The sequence below is a fragment of the Callorhinchus milii genome, unplaced genomic scaffold (assembly GCF_018977255.1).
Source record: "Callorhinchus milii isolate IMCB2004 unplaced genomic scaffold, IMCB_Cmil_1.0 Scaffold1, whole genome shotgun sequence".
NCBI classification, from domain to species: Eukaryota; Metazoa; Chordata; class Chondrichthyes; order Chimaeriformes; family Callorhinchidae; genus Callorhinchus; species Callorhinchus milii.
Window position 1 is genome coordinate 116,878,694 of NW_024704742.1, and position 15,386 is coordinate 116,894,079.

Consider the following 15,386-nt stretch of genomic DNA (forward strand, 5'->3'; position numbering starts at 1 on the left):
TGGGGAGAGAGCTACTTAAATGCAAGTTGGACTAGTTTGTTGCAGTAAGTTTGGAGCTGGCAGGCGTTTGGTTCTAAGTTAATGAAGGCTATTCAGCGGCTTCGCGTGGCGTGATGCCTGGTGTCATTTCTCTGCGGGGGGCTGTCAGCCTGGTCAGCCCCAGCTCTCCAGCCCTGACACGCCCTCCCTCCTGCATACGTCAGACTGAACCACAGCGGAAGCTGGCGGCAGGAAGTGACGCACTCGGCTGGTTCAAAATGACAGTTGGTGCTGACAGTTGGTGCTGATAGCCGGTACGTCTCGCGTCGTCGTGGGCGACAGTTATTATTGTGGGGTTTTTTTTTTTGTTTTTTCTTTGTTTTTCGCGGCGCCGCCGCCGCCGCCGCTCTCGGTGTTGAGGGGAGAAATGTTTCTGAATCAAACGGAGCCCGAGTTGTGGTCAGTCGGTGCCGCCTCCCGGCTGAGGTGACCGCTGTCTGGGCCGCGGGCGGAGGTGAGCGGGATCGGGGGAGGGGAGGGGAGGGGAGCCGCCCGCGTTAGTTCGTGCCCACACCCCCCCCCACCGCCACCACCGACTGACGGGCCTCTTACCACCGGCTGTCGCCGCTTACATAACCCCGGATAAACCCGACCCGACTCCAGCCCCGTGACATGACTGTGTATCCCCCCCCCACCCACACCTTGACCCTGACTCACACCCTGACTCTGACTCACTAAATGGTGCTCGTGGCCTGTGATACAGATATAACTTACCCTGTCACAGGCTAAACAAAAGTACAGGCAACTATTGCTAACTGCTCTAACCCCTCTCCACCCCGCCTTCATGCCTCCTGAATCGAAAACACGGAGGGGACGGGAGGGAGAGTGAGGGAGTGAAGGAGGGAGGGAGGGAGGGAGAGTGAGTGAGTGGGGGAGGGAGGGAGGGTGAGGGAGGGTGAGTGAGTGAGTGAGTGGGGGGGAGGGAGGGGGGGAGGGAGGGTGGTGAGGGAGGGAGGGAGGGTGGTGAGGGAGGGAGGGAGGGTGAGTGAGTGAGGGAGGGGTGGGAGGGAGGGTGGTGGGTGAGGGAGGGAGGGTGAGGGAGGGTGGGTGGGTGGGAGGGAGGGTGGTGGGTGAGGGAGGGAGGGAGGGAGGGAGGTGAGTGAGTGAGTGAGGGAGGGAGGGAGGGTGGGTGGGTGAGGGAGGGAGGGAGGGCTCCTTGCGGGTGAGCTGAACTGGTTCCAAGGTGACTTGCTTGGGCAATAGAATATCAGAATCAGGTCCACCCTCTGCGGAGGTCTCAGTCGTCGTCATAAGGCCAGGTGGGTCCGCAATACCCATGGGGCACTGCCGATAACTGACCGGGCTCGCTCGCTGCTGGGCTTGGAGTGGCAGACTCGTCAACGCGAGCAGCGATTCTTCCGACTCCTAACCGGTAGAGTGGTTTTAACCGGCGCTCTCAAAAATGCAGGCGTGATTTTGGCTGGTCAAAACAGCACACACTCGGGTCCTCAGGTTTTGGCTCTTCCCAACCAGCACCTAATACTCTCTGGTATTAGATGAGCACTATGTGCTTCCCAGACAAAGAGTGAACAGTCCGTACCCAGAAATTTGAATGTGTAGGTGGCATACATAATAATAATAATAATCCTTGCATTTGATATAGCGCTCTTCACGTCAGGAGGACGTCCCAAAGCGCTTCACAGAACACACTGTAAAGTGAATTGACTGTATATTTGTGGGCGAACGCGTCAGCCAATTGCGCACAGCAATGTCCCACAAACAGTCTTAGATTGAAAATGACCAATTTATTATTGTTTTTGGTTTTTGGAGGGATTATTATTAGGCTCTGTGTGAAGTAAGGAAACTTGCCCAAGGTTTCGCCCTGCCTGGAATTGAACTCGATCTCTCGCTTGAAAAGCGAGTGCTCTAACCACTGAGCTACAGGACTCCACATATGCGGACTTCAATTTGTTTTGGATATCTCACCAGTTCTGGCCAGGCTCCAATGGCTCCCCATCACCAAACGGATCCTACTTCAAGATTGTCACATTCGTGTTCAAATCTATTCACTCCCTGGCACCTCTCTTCCTCTCCGACCTCAATCCCCAATCTACTACCCGACGACTCCGCTCGACTGGCACCGGCCTCCTGCTCGTCCCTGGCACTCTCTGCTGCACCATCGGAGGTCATGCTTTCAGCCACTACGCCCCAAAACTCTGGAACACTCTCCCTCAATCCCTCCGCCTTGCTCCCTCTCTCCCCTCTTTCAAGTCCCACCTGAAGACTATCCTGTTTGACCGTAGTTATGGCCACCTCCCCCGACTTGGAGTCAGGCTCCGCCACTGTTAAGCTCTCTGAGACGCTACCCTGCGTGGAGGGTGCTATATAAGTGCAAATTGTTGTTGAGTAAGCTTTCAGTATCATGTCTTGTTCAAATATCAGCCTTGTTGGTGAATTTTGGTCGACAATTTAACTTTATGTGTGAGAGTTGTATCTAAACTTGATTGTGTTCCTCTCTGACATTCACACGTTTAGTTCCAGCATGTCACTGAACATCAACGGGTGCTAAGACCAACTGTAGTGCTCCAACTGATCCAGTGCTAATTCAGCACAGGTCAAGCAACAAACCTAGTACGCATCCCTGACCCATTCATGCCACATTGGTAACTGTGCCTTCAGTCTCTATACTCGTGATCTCTGGAACTCCCTGTCTCAATCCCTCTGGCTCGCTTTCTTTTTATCTATTTTCATATTTCACCTTAAAACCTATTTGTTTGACCGCACCTATGGTCACCTCCCCCTTCGTCCTTGTTGATGTAATATTAATAATAATAATCCTTGCATTTGATATAGCGCTTTTCACGTCGGGAGGACGTCCCAAAGAGCTTCACAGAACACACTGTAAAGTGAATTGACTGTATATTTGTGGGCGAACGCGGCAGCCAATTGCGCACAGAAATGTCCCACAAACAGTTGTAGATTGAAAATGACCAATTTATTATTGTTTTTGGTTTTTGGAGGGATTATTATTAGGCTCTGTGTGGAGTAAGGAAACTTGCCCAAGGTTTCGCCCTGCCTGGAATTGAACTCCGGTCTCTCACTTGCAAAGCGAGTGCTCTAACCACTGAGCTACAGGACTCCACAAAAGCCCCACCACTGAGACATTATCCAAACTAAGGCTGCTGTATAAATGCAAGGTATTGTTGCTGTACCTTCCAGATTTTTATGACTCAGGTTTTAACCTTGGCACATCTGATGTTCAAAAATGATGTGGAAATGAAAAAGTAGGAAATGAAAACTCCCTCTCTCTCTCTCTCTCTCTTTCCTATCATATCAATTGAGTTCCTAACCCCCACCCCACATAGAATTATCCAAGCAAATTCTCAAATCCACAATATCTGCAGTAAGCCCATTGTGGTACCCAGTTGAAAAATAAATGTTTTCAAATAGATTGTTTACCGATATTTGCGAAAGTTACAGTACATTGTCATAATATAAAACATTTTGTGTTACCTTTTTATGCAGAATATGAAATTACAGTAACAAGTGAGAGAAGAAAAATTGACTTGAGTCACTATGGCACATGCGGCAAACAAAAATGCAGATAAGTCTGCTCCTAGTGAAAGCATTCTCTCAGGAATAGCACTTAATGATAACAAAGCTGGAATGGAAGGTTTGGATAAAGAAAAAATTAACAAAATAATTCTGGAAGCGTCGAAGGTAAGTGACCATCATGAGGCAATGGTATCTGTTTCACTGCTCATGCGTGCAGTCAGATGTATCGCTTCTTTTACACCAACCAGGTTTTATACAATAAACTAGCTTCCAGGCCATCAGGCCTCCACAAACAGACTGCATGATAAGTGCACACAGGCAGTGATGTTCGTGGTAATCTAATAACCTGGAAGTTGCTAATTTTTTGTCTAGAAGCTAACCAAATGGTCAGCTGGATGAATGGCGTCCACGTGCAATTTGCATTTTGAACAAACCGGTGCTTTTAATGAAGCGCACTATAATAGGGCTATACTGTATAAAGAAACATTGTTGTAAATGGTGTTTTTGACCATTATAATTTTGTTGATTTCAACTTCAGCAGTTAAACCGAGTCAACTTGAGAGTTCAATAAAGTAGCATACTTTATTGGGAATGGGAATGGGAATTAGGATTGCAATGAACTCAAAGTATTATGGACTCAAAGACAGAGTCCATCTGATGGGTGTGTATACTCAGATAGGTAACAAAGTGTCCCAAACACAATGTGTCCCTCCAGGGAGAGAGTACACATTCCATTCAAAGCATGGAAACTTACTTGAATAGGTGGCATGCATGGAATTCAGTCTGGTTTGGATAACCTCAAGAATTATGTTGGGTTTTTATATGTGTCAAGACACATAGCTGACCAACAAAAATGGATATCTCGCCAAAGAAGGATACACTGGTCTTGGAGTAAGTTCAGCTAAGCCTATGATTCACCAGGATGATTGCTGGGATGAAATGACTTAACTATAATGAGAGCTTGAGTAAATCTGGTTTTGAAAGCAGGTGATTAAGGGGTGACCTGATTCATGTATTCAAAATAATGAAGGGTATTGACAAAATAAATAGGGAATTACTCTTCACTTGTTGTGAGTTCAGAATAAGAGAACATAACCTTAAAATTAGACCTAACCGGTTGAAAGGACAGTCCAGAAAAAAAAGTGTTTTGAGCATATGGGATGGACTTGCTTCAGATTTAGGCCATAGATAATATTGTAAACCATTACTTCATTTTTGTTCCACTGTATACCATGTTGTTAACTTTAAACAAGAGAAAATAAATGCAGACAAGATTACTGTTTTGTAGGTGTATCTCTTTCTTAAAGTTAAATAAACTACATTTTGGTCATAGTCATGACATTCTCAATGGCACTCAATGACAACAGGGCTAGAATAGAAACTTTGAATAATGAAAACATTGTAAAATAATTTTGGTGTTCGTTCAGTTGTTAAAAATATGTCAGTAACTCTAATAGACCAATTAGAGTGATGCCCCAATAGATAACATTTCTGTAATTTGTAAATTAGAGCTGACAATGTTTTCAAAATCCTAAACCTAAAGAATGTAGCTTAACTACTTTATGAGACAGATATGGGCATGAGAGTCAGACTTATGAGTACAGACTAGAAATTTTATAACAAGCACACAAAAATTGTTCAGCAGTGGAGGTATTATTAAAATGAACATCCAGTTTACATAATTTTGGGTAAAATTGATGTGAATATATTACACATTAGATCTCTGTCATAAAATGTATCACTGATTCCAAAGTCTCTTATTTGCTATTAACTGGGACCCTAATTATACTTTATTTACTATAAATGGAATCTTGTTGTTGTATTTGTTCCCAGGGTTCAAAATTTTATGAAAATGAACTTAAGAAGGAGCAGCAGGTAAACCATCGAATTGATAAAATGTTACAACAGAAAGCACAAATTACAGAGCAACAGCTGAGGAAAGCACAATATCAGGTACGAAAATGAGTGAGTGGGAGAAATAAAATAAGGTTCTTGACTCGGTCATTTAAGATAGCATTTAAAAATCTACGATATGTTGATCTATTCTAAAAGTTGTTTTGTGGTGTTGGTTTCCACTTTAACTCCATCCTCTATTACTGGAGCTATGCTAAACAATTGGATTAATGCCTACTTGTAGGTGGAAATAACTGTTCGATCTTTAAAATAGAACCATTATGTTAGTAATGATCCATAAGAATGTGAGTATAGAGGAGAGCGAAGTACTGCAGCATAGGATATACAATTAATGGGTCAATCAATATTACTCAATCGTTGATTTAATAGAAAACAAATTTAAAAATAATTTCCTCCTTTCCTAATTCCCCCTCTTGCCCCTTTTTCCCATATGCCAATTGCCTAATGTCTCTATAAAGGAGTGGTTACTTGGGTGACTTGCTTCGAGGCAATTGCATTAGTGTTGGTGCAAATTGGTGGAATCCCTGACTGTCCAGCACCTTGGGACGTCCTCCTGATGTGAAAGATGCTATACAAATGTAATTTCTTGTTTGTTGCTGTTGTTGTTTTATAACCAACTGATAGATATCATAGCAGAGCAATTTCGAATTTTAAAGTCTTAAAGTTTTAACTCAAACTCTTTTAGGTACTAAAGTTCTGTTGCATCTTTTAAAATATAGCATCTGGAAAAGGAATGTTCAAAACATTTCTAATGGTAGATACTATAAAGAAAAATGGGAGGAAAGTCTGCTTATGGGGAAAAAATAGGAAAAAAGGTTGTGCAAGAGGATTCATTCAGTTTTGAACAAAAAAACTTCCACTGTTTCATTGCTTGGACAATCTTTTGACTGAACTCTTGATAACTTGTCACTGCATGGAAAAAGGGGACAGTGACAAGTTATCCAGATTGGCAAGTTAGGCATATATCTAAATACATCAATAAATGCAACTAGGATATTGACAGCATGATGACTTAAGTGAGGGTGGTCCAACTGGTGGTCCGCAGGCCGATTTCATCTGGTCCCTCCCTGCTCCATTTTGCCTAGCTCACCCGCTCCCTCCATAACCCGTAAATGTTCTGTTATGTCTCTAGAATGGAAACAAAAAAATCTTGCATATGCAACCCGTGGAACTTTCTGATTTAAGTGAGAGTGGCAAGTTAAGCCAGGGTTGAGTTATATAATGATACTAGCTGTACCTGTTGCAGCTTTGCTTGCAACCAAAGAATCCAATATAAAATGTAGATTGACACACGGACAGACATGTTGTCTTTATCTATACTTAACTGGGAGGACTCCTGTGGGAGGACTCAGTGGGAAGACTCCTTTAATCTATTTTCTCTCACAGTCTCTCAGTCTCTCTATCTCTCTCTCTCAGTCTGTATCTCTCACAATGTCTCTGTCTCTCTCTCAGTCTGTCTCTCTCTTAGTCTTTCTCTGTCTCTCCCACAAAACACACAGTCACTACACTTTTAATATATTCTCTCTCACAGTCTATCTCTTTCTTTCTCTCTGCCTCTCCCTCAGTCTCTTTCAGTCTCTCTCACTATCTCAGTCTGTCTCTCGACGTAGGATTATTCTAGCTCCCATGACTACCATGTTTTCCTCTTCACTAGATTGCCTTACATTTTTTTGTAAGTCTTTGTATACAGACTAACAAACTTTTCTGGGAATAAAACGACTAATAAGATCTAATAGACTGGTGAAAAAAGTTTGGTAGACTGAATGGCCACCTCGTTTTTCTAAAATCTCAATTAAAGCAGTCCAAGGGTTGTTAGACTACTAATCTTTTAACTGAAGCTTTTAAAGATCCTGTTAAAAGGGAAGGCTCTTTGGGGAGCAAGTTAAGAAGCAGGAAGTATATAAGGAACTGTACTTTTAAAGTATTCCATGATTTTCCCCAGTGAGTGGTTGCCTCGTCACACCACCTTTGGAGCTATGTCTTTGATAGCTTTGAAGATTTTTTTAAAAATTGAAGCACACATAGAGGAGCTGTTAAGCTTTTGTACATATTTTGATCTATTTTCTGTAATAGAATAGTACAATGGTGGGCTGATTAAATGCATTGTGGATGTATTTGCTGTCAAGCCCTACCTCAGAACTTTGAATTTATGTAGTTTAAGATGACACTCCAGTGCAATGCTGGGGGTTTGCTGTATTCTTGGAGGTGTTGTCCTTTGGATGAGACGTTGAACTGAGGGTTGAACTGAGAGTTTATCTGCCTGTTCAAATGAACATTCCATTGGCATGTTTCTCTCAGTGACCTGGTCAACAATCTCTCGAATAAAATTGGAAAATTGGGTATTAGCTTCATAGCTGTTTGTGTGACAACAACAACACCTAGATTACATTTGTATAGTGCCTTTCACCTCGGGAGGACGTCCCACACACACACACACACACACACAGACACACACACACACACACAAAATCAGGTCATATTTTCAAAGAACTGACTCAACAACAACAACAACAACTTGCACTTATATAGCGCCCTCCAGGCAGAATAGAGTCTCAGAGCGCGTAACAGTGGTGGAGCCTGACTCTGAGCCGGGGGAGGGAGGTGCTGTAATCCCATGTCGAAGAGGAAGGTCTTCAGGCGGGACTTGAAAAAGGGGAGCGAGGGGGCAAGGTGAAGGGATTGAGGCCAAGTGTTTCAGAGTTTCGGGGTGTAGTAACTCATGCTGGAATATAGGCAATCAACTTTAACTCATGTGGAGTCCTGTAGCTCAGTGGTTAGAGCACTCGCTATGCAAGTGAGAAACCTGAGTTCAGTTCCAGACAGGGCGAAACTTTGGCCAAGTTTCCTTACTCCACACGCCTAATAATAATCCCTCCAAAACAAAACAATAATTAAATTGGTCATTTTCAATCTACGACTGTTTGTGGGACATTGCTGTGCGCAATTGGCTGCCGCGTTCGCCCACAAATATACAGTCAATTCACTTTACAGTGTGTTCTGTGAAGCTCTTTGGGACGTCCTCCCGACGTGAAAAGCGCTATATCAAATGCAAGGATTATTATTATTATTATTATTCAGCTATAGGGATAATATCCTATAATTCTGAAAGAAAAAATGGCTTTCCATCCCAATTCTAAAGTTCAATGAATGAAACGTATCAAATCATTTACATTACTTAATTCACAATAATTGCAAATTAAACTTTAAAAATCTAAATTTGCCATCCAAATAGTATTTCAAAAGTAAAAATCCATATTTAAAAGGTTAATTAAAATGGGAACAAAATATTTGCTCAGAGGATTATTTATCGTGATTCTTTAGCTCTGTGAATAATTTGTTTTATCTAATGTACTGTGTTCAGTAATCTGTTGTCTGATATGAATGAGTGTGCTTTTGATCTAGGTTTATTCATGGCTGTGTGCATTTACCTACTGCTGACTGAAAACAATTACAAATCCAGTTTATCTAGTACTAAGACCAATATTTACAAATCAGCAGCGGAGTATAAAGTTTGGAATCTAAAATCAACTGGTTTAGCAACATAGTTACAAGTTTGCCTTGTATATTACTGATTCCCACTACTTTGACATAGTGAATGATGAGTCAATTAACTCCTCTAGATTGCTTTCAGTTCCCCCCTTGCAAGTTTTATCCATCCATTTCGTAATCTTGCATCCATGTAGTGCCTTATATAGTATCTTGGACATTGTAAGTAATGTAATCTATTAAATCTCATTTGTCAGTTTCAGGCCATATGCATACAAAATGGAGCACAGTTACCTGATATTTATGTAAATATTCTGGCCTTTGCTCCTTATTTGGCATTTAATTTGACCACATGTACCCTCTGGAAATACAAAAAACAATATAAAAGCTTGAAATGGGGCACTGTCTCCAGTTTGAAGCTCCAATTAGAGCCTTTGGAACTAGAATATCCCAGTGGGAGAAGTGAATGTTCAAACCAGGAAATTCCTAAACCTTGCATTGAGTTTTGCTGGAACAGTGTAGTGGGCCAAAGTTGAAAGAGTGAGACACAGTGAGGTCAGGAGCATGCTTGTGCACAGAATGGAGATGCTTTGTAAAGTGATTATCTAGTCTTACAATTCAGTCCTTTATTGGCTTTTTAAAAAAAAAACATTTTTTAAAATGTTCTAATAGTAGTAATGTACATCATGTGAACAGTAACCTTTGAATTTGTTAGCAATTTATTTTGCATTCTTTTCTGCAGTGTTTTACAGGAATTTAATTTTTCATTCATTAATAATGTGTCCAGATATAGAAAACAATCAATTTTATGGAGAGTTCTCTTTGATAAATAGGTTATTTTTTTTATTTTCTTTGATTAGTCATCCCCTCATGTTGTGATCAGATCATAGGTTCATGGGAGGAATTATTCATGTTCCAGTGATCACAAGACTGGAAGCATCCAAAGGGCAGAGTGTTACAAAATCATTCACATGACAATAGTTAGTCATTTTATTCTTATTGCAGTGAAGATAACATTTGAACTTTTGTACAGTGCTAATTAAGTGCATGATTCAAAATACTTGCCAGAAGATCAGTATAAGAAAGGCATTGATGTAAAATGCAACTGCAATACAACAATTGTTTCACACAAAAGTAAGTTTAATACTTTTAAACTGGATTAGATTGATTGAAAATGTAACGTCACTGTATATTCCAACTACATAGAATATTCCTTTGTGGATTCCTCTTAGTATGTGCCAATTCAACCATTTCTCCTGTTTCAATTAAATATTGAAGAGTTTAATGCAGATTATTCTTTTCAAAGCAAAGCACTAGAAAAGCAAGTTAGTGGCACAAATACTAATGGAAACCACAAATCCATTTATATAGCATCTTGGTAACTGGTCCTCGAACACTTGATAGAGATGGTGGGCGGGGTAAGTAGAAGAGTGAGGCTGAAGTAGATCACAGAGTTATAGGTTGGTGTGAGGGAGTGAAGTGGTTTGTAGGTGAATGTGAAGATCTGTTGAGAGACTTGGAGCGTAGCAAGAATAGGTATGATTTTGTCTGGATAAGAATGTGGATAATGGGAGCTTTTGCTAAACTAGAATTTGCATTGATGTCATGTGAGAACAGGAATGGCTATATGGATACCAATCAGTTTACTTATATTAAACTATATCTGCACTTAAACAACAAAATTACATTTGTATAGGACCTCTCACATCGGGAGGATGTCCCAAGGCACTATAATAGCGCATTTTGTACTTTACAAAAACAAAGTGGGAGGCTGAGCAGGGTAGAAGATGGGGGTGAGAGAATAGCAGGAAGGTGACCAAAAGTGTATTAAATTGTATATATGAAGGATTTTGAAAGCAGAAAGTGAGTGTGAAAGATGGAGGACTTTGGTGGAGAGTTTTGAAAATGGGGACAAAATGGCTGAAAGCTCTCCCAACAATTGTGGTGGAGAATGTGCAGATGAATGAGGGGAGTGTTATTGCAAGAGATCACAAAAGCATGGCTGAAGCTCACATACAAAAAATTGCCACTAGGGAAGGTATTGGAAGGCTATCGTGTCTACCAGTAACTGAAAAGATGCCGGTGCCTTTAAGAAGGGGAAAAAATGGTTCAAAAAAGAAAAAAATAGTTTTCTTCTTCCCCAAAAAAACTTTATAAATTTATGTATGAAGTCTTCTTTCTTATCCCCGAGGTGGAGCAACTTGCAGCAGACCTGGAGAAGAGACGTGACATGAGTCGCACAATTGTACACATCGATATGGATGCTTTTTATGCTGCTGTGGAAATCAGGGATAACCCTGAGCTAAAAGACAAGCCAATAGGTGTTGGATCAACGAGCATGCTGGTATTTTCTTTTAAGACTACTTCTACGAATTTGATACAGCTTCAGGGTTTATACTTCCAGAATATAACAGTTTTGTGTTTTTCTTGAGTCTAATGTGTTCATAAAATTCTTTCCTATTCAGAGTAAACAGAAAGAAAATATGATAGAATTAATTTAGTGACATCCTGAATAATTTAGCAAAGGAAATTCCATTACATGGTTATATTAACATTGAGCCTTTGTTTATCGAATGAATAAGACTAGTAATGATATAATTGTGATGCTAAAATTAGCTAAATTTAAAGTGCAAAATAAACTTGAGACGGAACTGGTGATAGGTGACCATCCTAGATGATAGATGTTGATAGATCACAAAACATGTTAAGATGTTTTCTTTCATGTAAATAAATTTGCTTTATTGCATTTTAAAATGCAAAAGTAGCAAGGAGTAACAGCAGTTTTCAGGAGGATATTGATTGAGCTGTGACTGTTAGTTGTCAAATTGCCATCTTAATATCTGCAAGATTTGTTGTTGAATTTGCAGTACTTTTTCTTAAGGATTCTTCCAAAGTATAACAATTGATAGTATGAGAATTATGCTAAACACCTCATTGTGTTGCCTCCATAGAGTGGAGGCAGCACAATGGGTTGGCTTTATTTCTGTTTACAATTTCCCTTTAGTTGGTGAATTGCCTTGGGACGTCCTCCCGACGTGAAAGGCGCTATACAAATGTAATTTGTTTTGTTGTTGAAACCCAAGTCAGCAAGCTCTTTAAAAAGGCAAGCGCCTATTTTTTCAGACTCGGTCAATGTAGGATTTAGTATTTTGTAAATCTTGCAATTTGATATTTGCACAATGGAAGTTGCAATTAACACAACAAATCTATTTTTGAATATTTAAGTTTAAATAACTTTGTTTATTTTCTCCCCATCCTGTTATAGTGACTTCTTTCCCTGCACCAGATGTAATTTCCAATATTCTTTGTCATTCTCCTTTATGAAAACGGAAACAAAATATTAATGGTTCTATCTTTGCTGTAACTATTTAATTATTAAGCTGCATGTAGAACACACTGACTCTTTTGTTTGTTGATATTCCAATCTATAATTCTTCCTTGTATTCCTAATTATTCTTTTACTCTAATTCATAAGCTTTCTGTATTTATTTAAGGCCATCCATGGGCCTTGCCCCCTCCTACCTCTCTGACCTGCTGACTCCCTACCAACCTGCATGCTCCCTCCGTTCATCGGGCTCCGGCCTGCTCCATGTCTTCCGCCCGACCCACCCGACCATCGGTGGCCGAGCTTTCAGCCTCTCTGCCCATACACTTTGGAACTCCATTGCCCGGTCTCTTTGCCTCGCTTCCTCCCTTGCCTCCTTCAAGGCTGGTCTCAACACCCTTTTCTTCGACCGTGCCTTTGGTCTCCCTCCCACCTCTCTGCCTTCCCTCACCCCTACACCACCCCTCCCCCATGCTCAGGCTCTGACACTTGACTGTTCAGCGCTTTTGGACGTCCTCCTAATGTGAAAGGCACTCTATAAATGTAATTTTGTTGTTTTTTTGTTGTTATTTCTGATTTTTTTTCATGCGTTTTGTCATTTTTCTTCCTCATTCCATTGTTCTTGGATTTTATCAAAACAAGTACTGTATTGTATTTAGTCTTTGTCTTACCTATCACCTACTATATTATCACCTTAAACCTATACTGATATGATCACTGCCCTCCATGTTCATCAACCTTTAAATCCTGTTCTGGCTCATTTCCCAAATATAGGTAGGCTGTGGAGGCAGAATATATCAAAAATTAAAGAAAATTAGATATTGAGTTAGTAAGGAAATTCATTTGAGGATTTTGAGCAAGATATTAATAGAATTGAAAAAAAAAATTAGGTTTGGACAGTTGGTTCTTTCTAGTCCAGTCTTTTCAGTAGTATAGTGTTTATTAAATTATGTTATACACTTCAACAATTCTCTGAATTATATTTAATTCAATGATTTGGTGACACTGAATGAGATTTTTTTGATACAGATTTAAATGTTATAGTTGTCTATTTAACTACTATCATAGGTTGTGTATTACTTTTGAACATGGCTCCTGATGTAGCAATGTTTATTCCTGTAGTCAACATCAAATTATCATGCACGGAAATATGGAGTACGTGCAGCCATGCCTGGATTCATTGCTAAAAAACTGTGTCCAAACCTGATCATTGTTCCAGTAAACTTTGACAAGTATAAAGCAGTGAGCAAAGTGGTAAGTCATCAACAATTTAAGTATTTATATTAAAGATTTTTTGTGGGCAAGACCTATTTTGCTCCCCTTCCTCTTCGTATGCTACATATAGGAAGTGAGTGTCAGCAGAGAGTGAAGTGGCCAGCTTGCTACTGAGCCTCTGCCAATGTTAATTGGGAAACTTAACATAAAATGCAGAAGAATAAACAGGAGTGACTCTTCCTTTGCTATTTGTTTGTAATGTATCATTTCCCACATAGAAGGATTTGCAGTTGACCTATTATTTGATATTTGAATTTGGTACTTTTGAAAAGAACCAAGAATGAATCTTCCTTTAACAAATATGAGAATACTAAAAGAAGAGGTGATGTGACACAAATACATAGTGAACCAAGTGATAGTGCAAATTGCATTTAGTGAACAAAATTACAGAGTGGAAGTTTGAACTTTGCGAACAAAGTGACAAGAGTTTTGCTGTAATAACAGTACTTCTGCAAACAAATGAAATCGTTGATAAAATGCAAAAATAAATCTGTTTTTAATAATGAGCTGAAATTGCAAGGAACACAGTAACAGGACACTAGATGATTCAGAGACCCCTTTTCTCAGAAGAGTGGAGGGTATAACTAGCAAGTACGTGAAATATGCACAACAATCCCTCCAAAACAAAACAATAATAAATTGGTCATTTTCAATCCATGACTGTTTGTGGGACACTGTTGTGTGCAATTGGCTGCCGCGTTTCTCCCACAAATATAGTCAATTCACTTTACAGCATATTTGAGACGACCAGAAGACGTGAAAAGCGCTATATCAAATGCAAGGATTATTATTATTTCATCTAAAAATAGAATTACTAAATCCGTCCAATAAGACTTGAAGCTTGTTTACAGTATGTGTCCTTTTCACAACCACTTTAGTCTAAGTGTGAAAAGTGCAATCTTGAGAAGCAGTTGCATGTGCTAGTTTATATGTGATATCTGTTTGTGCTTTTGTTATTATATAGCAATAAGTTAAGAAAAAATATGAGAACCAGTTCCACTGCACTTTTTGATCTGCAGAACTTTCAAACATAAATATTGCATTTTAATCTTATACATTTTTTTGCTAATGTATAGCACAGAATGTGAAATGTGATTTGTGAATTTGATTAGCACATTTTCTTGCTCAGCTGGTTGTCTGACACAAGCGGAAATCTGGCACCATGTTTAAGAGTATCCAAATCAAACTGAAAGTTCTATGCATCCCATCTTTACTTACAAATCCCTAAGATATTTATTGGAATGGAATGCACACTTTCTCCCTGGAGGGATGCATCCTGCTTACCTAATTCTGGAGAGTATTAGGAGCAGGTTGGCCGAGGCTTGGGGACACCAAGAATGTGCTGCTGGAATCTACCCAGCTAAATTGCATAGATAGCATTGTCTAGTAAGCTTTTCCATTGCTTGTTGAGCTAGGATCTGTTAGGGCGTTGGCTTGTAGGGGTAACAGGAGCTTAGTGGGAAGAGTGTCTGCCCTTCCAAATTCTGCTGATGAGCCAGGTGTCATCAGTAGTGCTCTGGAGTATTGTGGACCCGCCTGCCTCAGAAACTGGCCTACAGAGACCACCACATAGGGCTGGCTCACTTTGACATTCCGTTGCCAAACATGTCACCTTGGAACCAGTTCAGCTCCAAGGAGATCATGATCACCTCCCCCTACCCCCTAGAAGATAGTCACTAGATAGTCATTGTGAGCTTCCTGGTGGGCAACACAGCTCAGCATGAAATGGTATGGTGAGAACATTGCTACTTTCTTCCTTCCCACAGCTTAGTGACAAATCCCGTTTGCATATCTAATGTTGAAACTTTGTGTGGCTGTGCGAATCACATTGCTTCTTGTTAATATTGCAAAT

The 15,386-nt window shown here is 40.4% G+C and overlaps 1 protein-coding gene across 4 annotated transcripts in view; it reads left to right on the top strand.

The window, feature by feature from the left end:
* The first annotated feature begins 226 nt into the window (after window positions 1-226).
* polk (polymerase (DNA directed) kappa) overlaps window positions 227-15,386 on the top strand; it is a 35,013-nt gene continuing 19,853 nt past the window's right edge. Inside the window, exons 1-5 of one of the 4 annotated variants that reach the window (XM_007905352.2) lie at window positions 227-293; window positions 3,505-3,699; window positions 5,368-5,487; window positions 11,126-11,278; window positions 13,382-13,513. In XM_007905352.2, the coding sequence (XP_007903543.1) occupies window positions 3,556-3,699; window positions 5,368-5,487; window positions 11,126-11,278; window positions 13,382-13,513 (549 nt within the window). In that variant the 5' untranslated portion in view covers window positions 227-293; window positions 3,505-3,555. Of the gene's footprint in view, window positions 294-331; window positions 494-3,099; window positions 3,177-3,504; window positions 3,700-5,367; window positions 5,488-11,125; window positions 11,279-13,381; window positions 13,514-15,386 lie in introns of those variants that run through there. The other 3 variants (XM_007905353.2, XM_007905354.2, XM_007905355.2) reach the window with 3 other exon arrangements.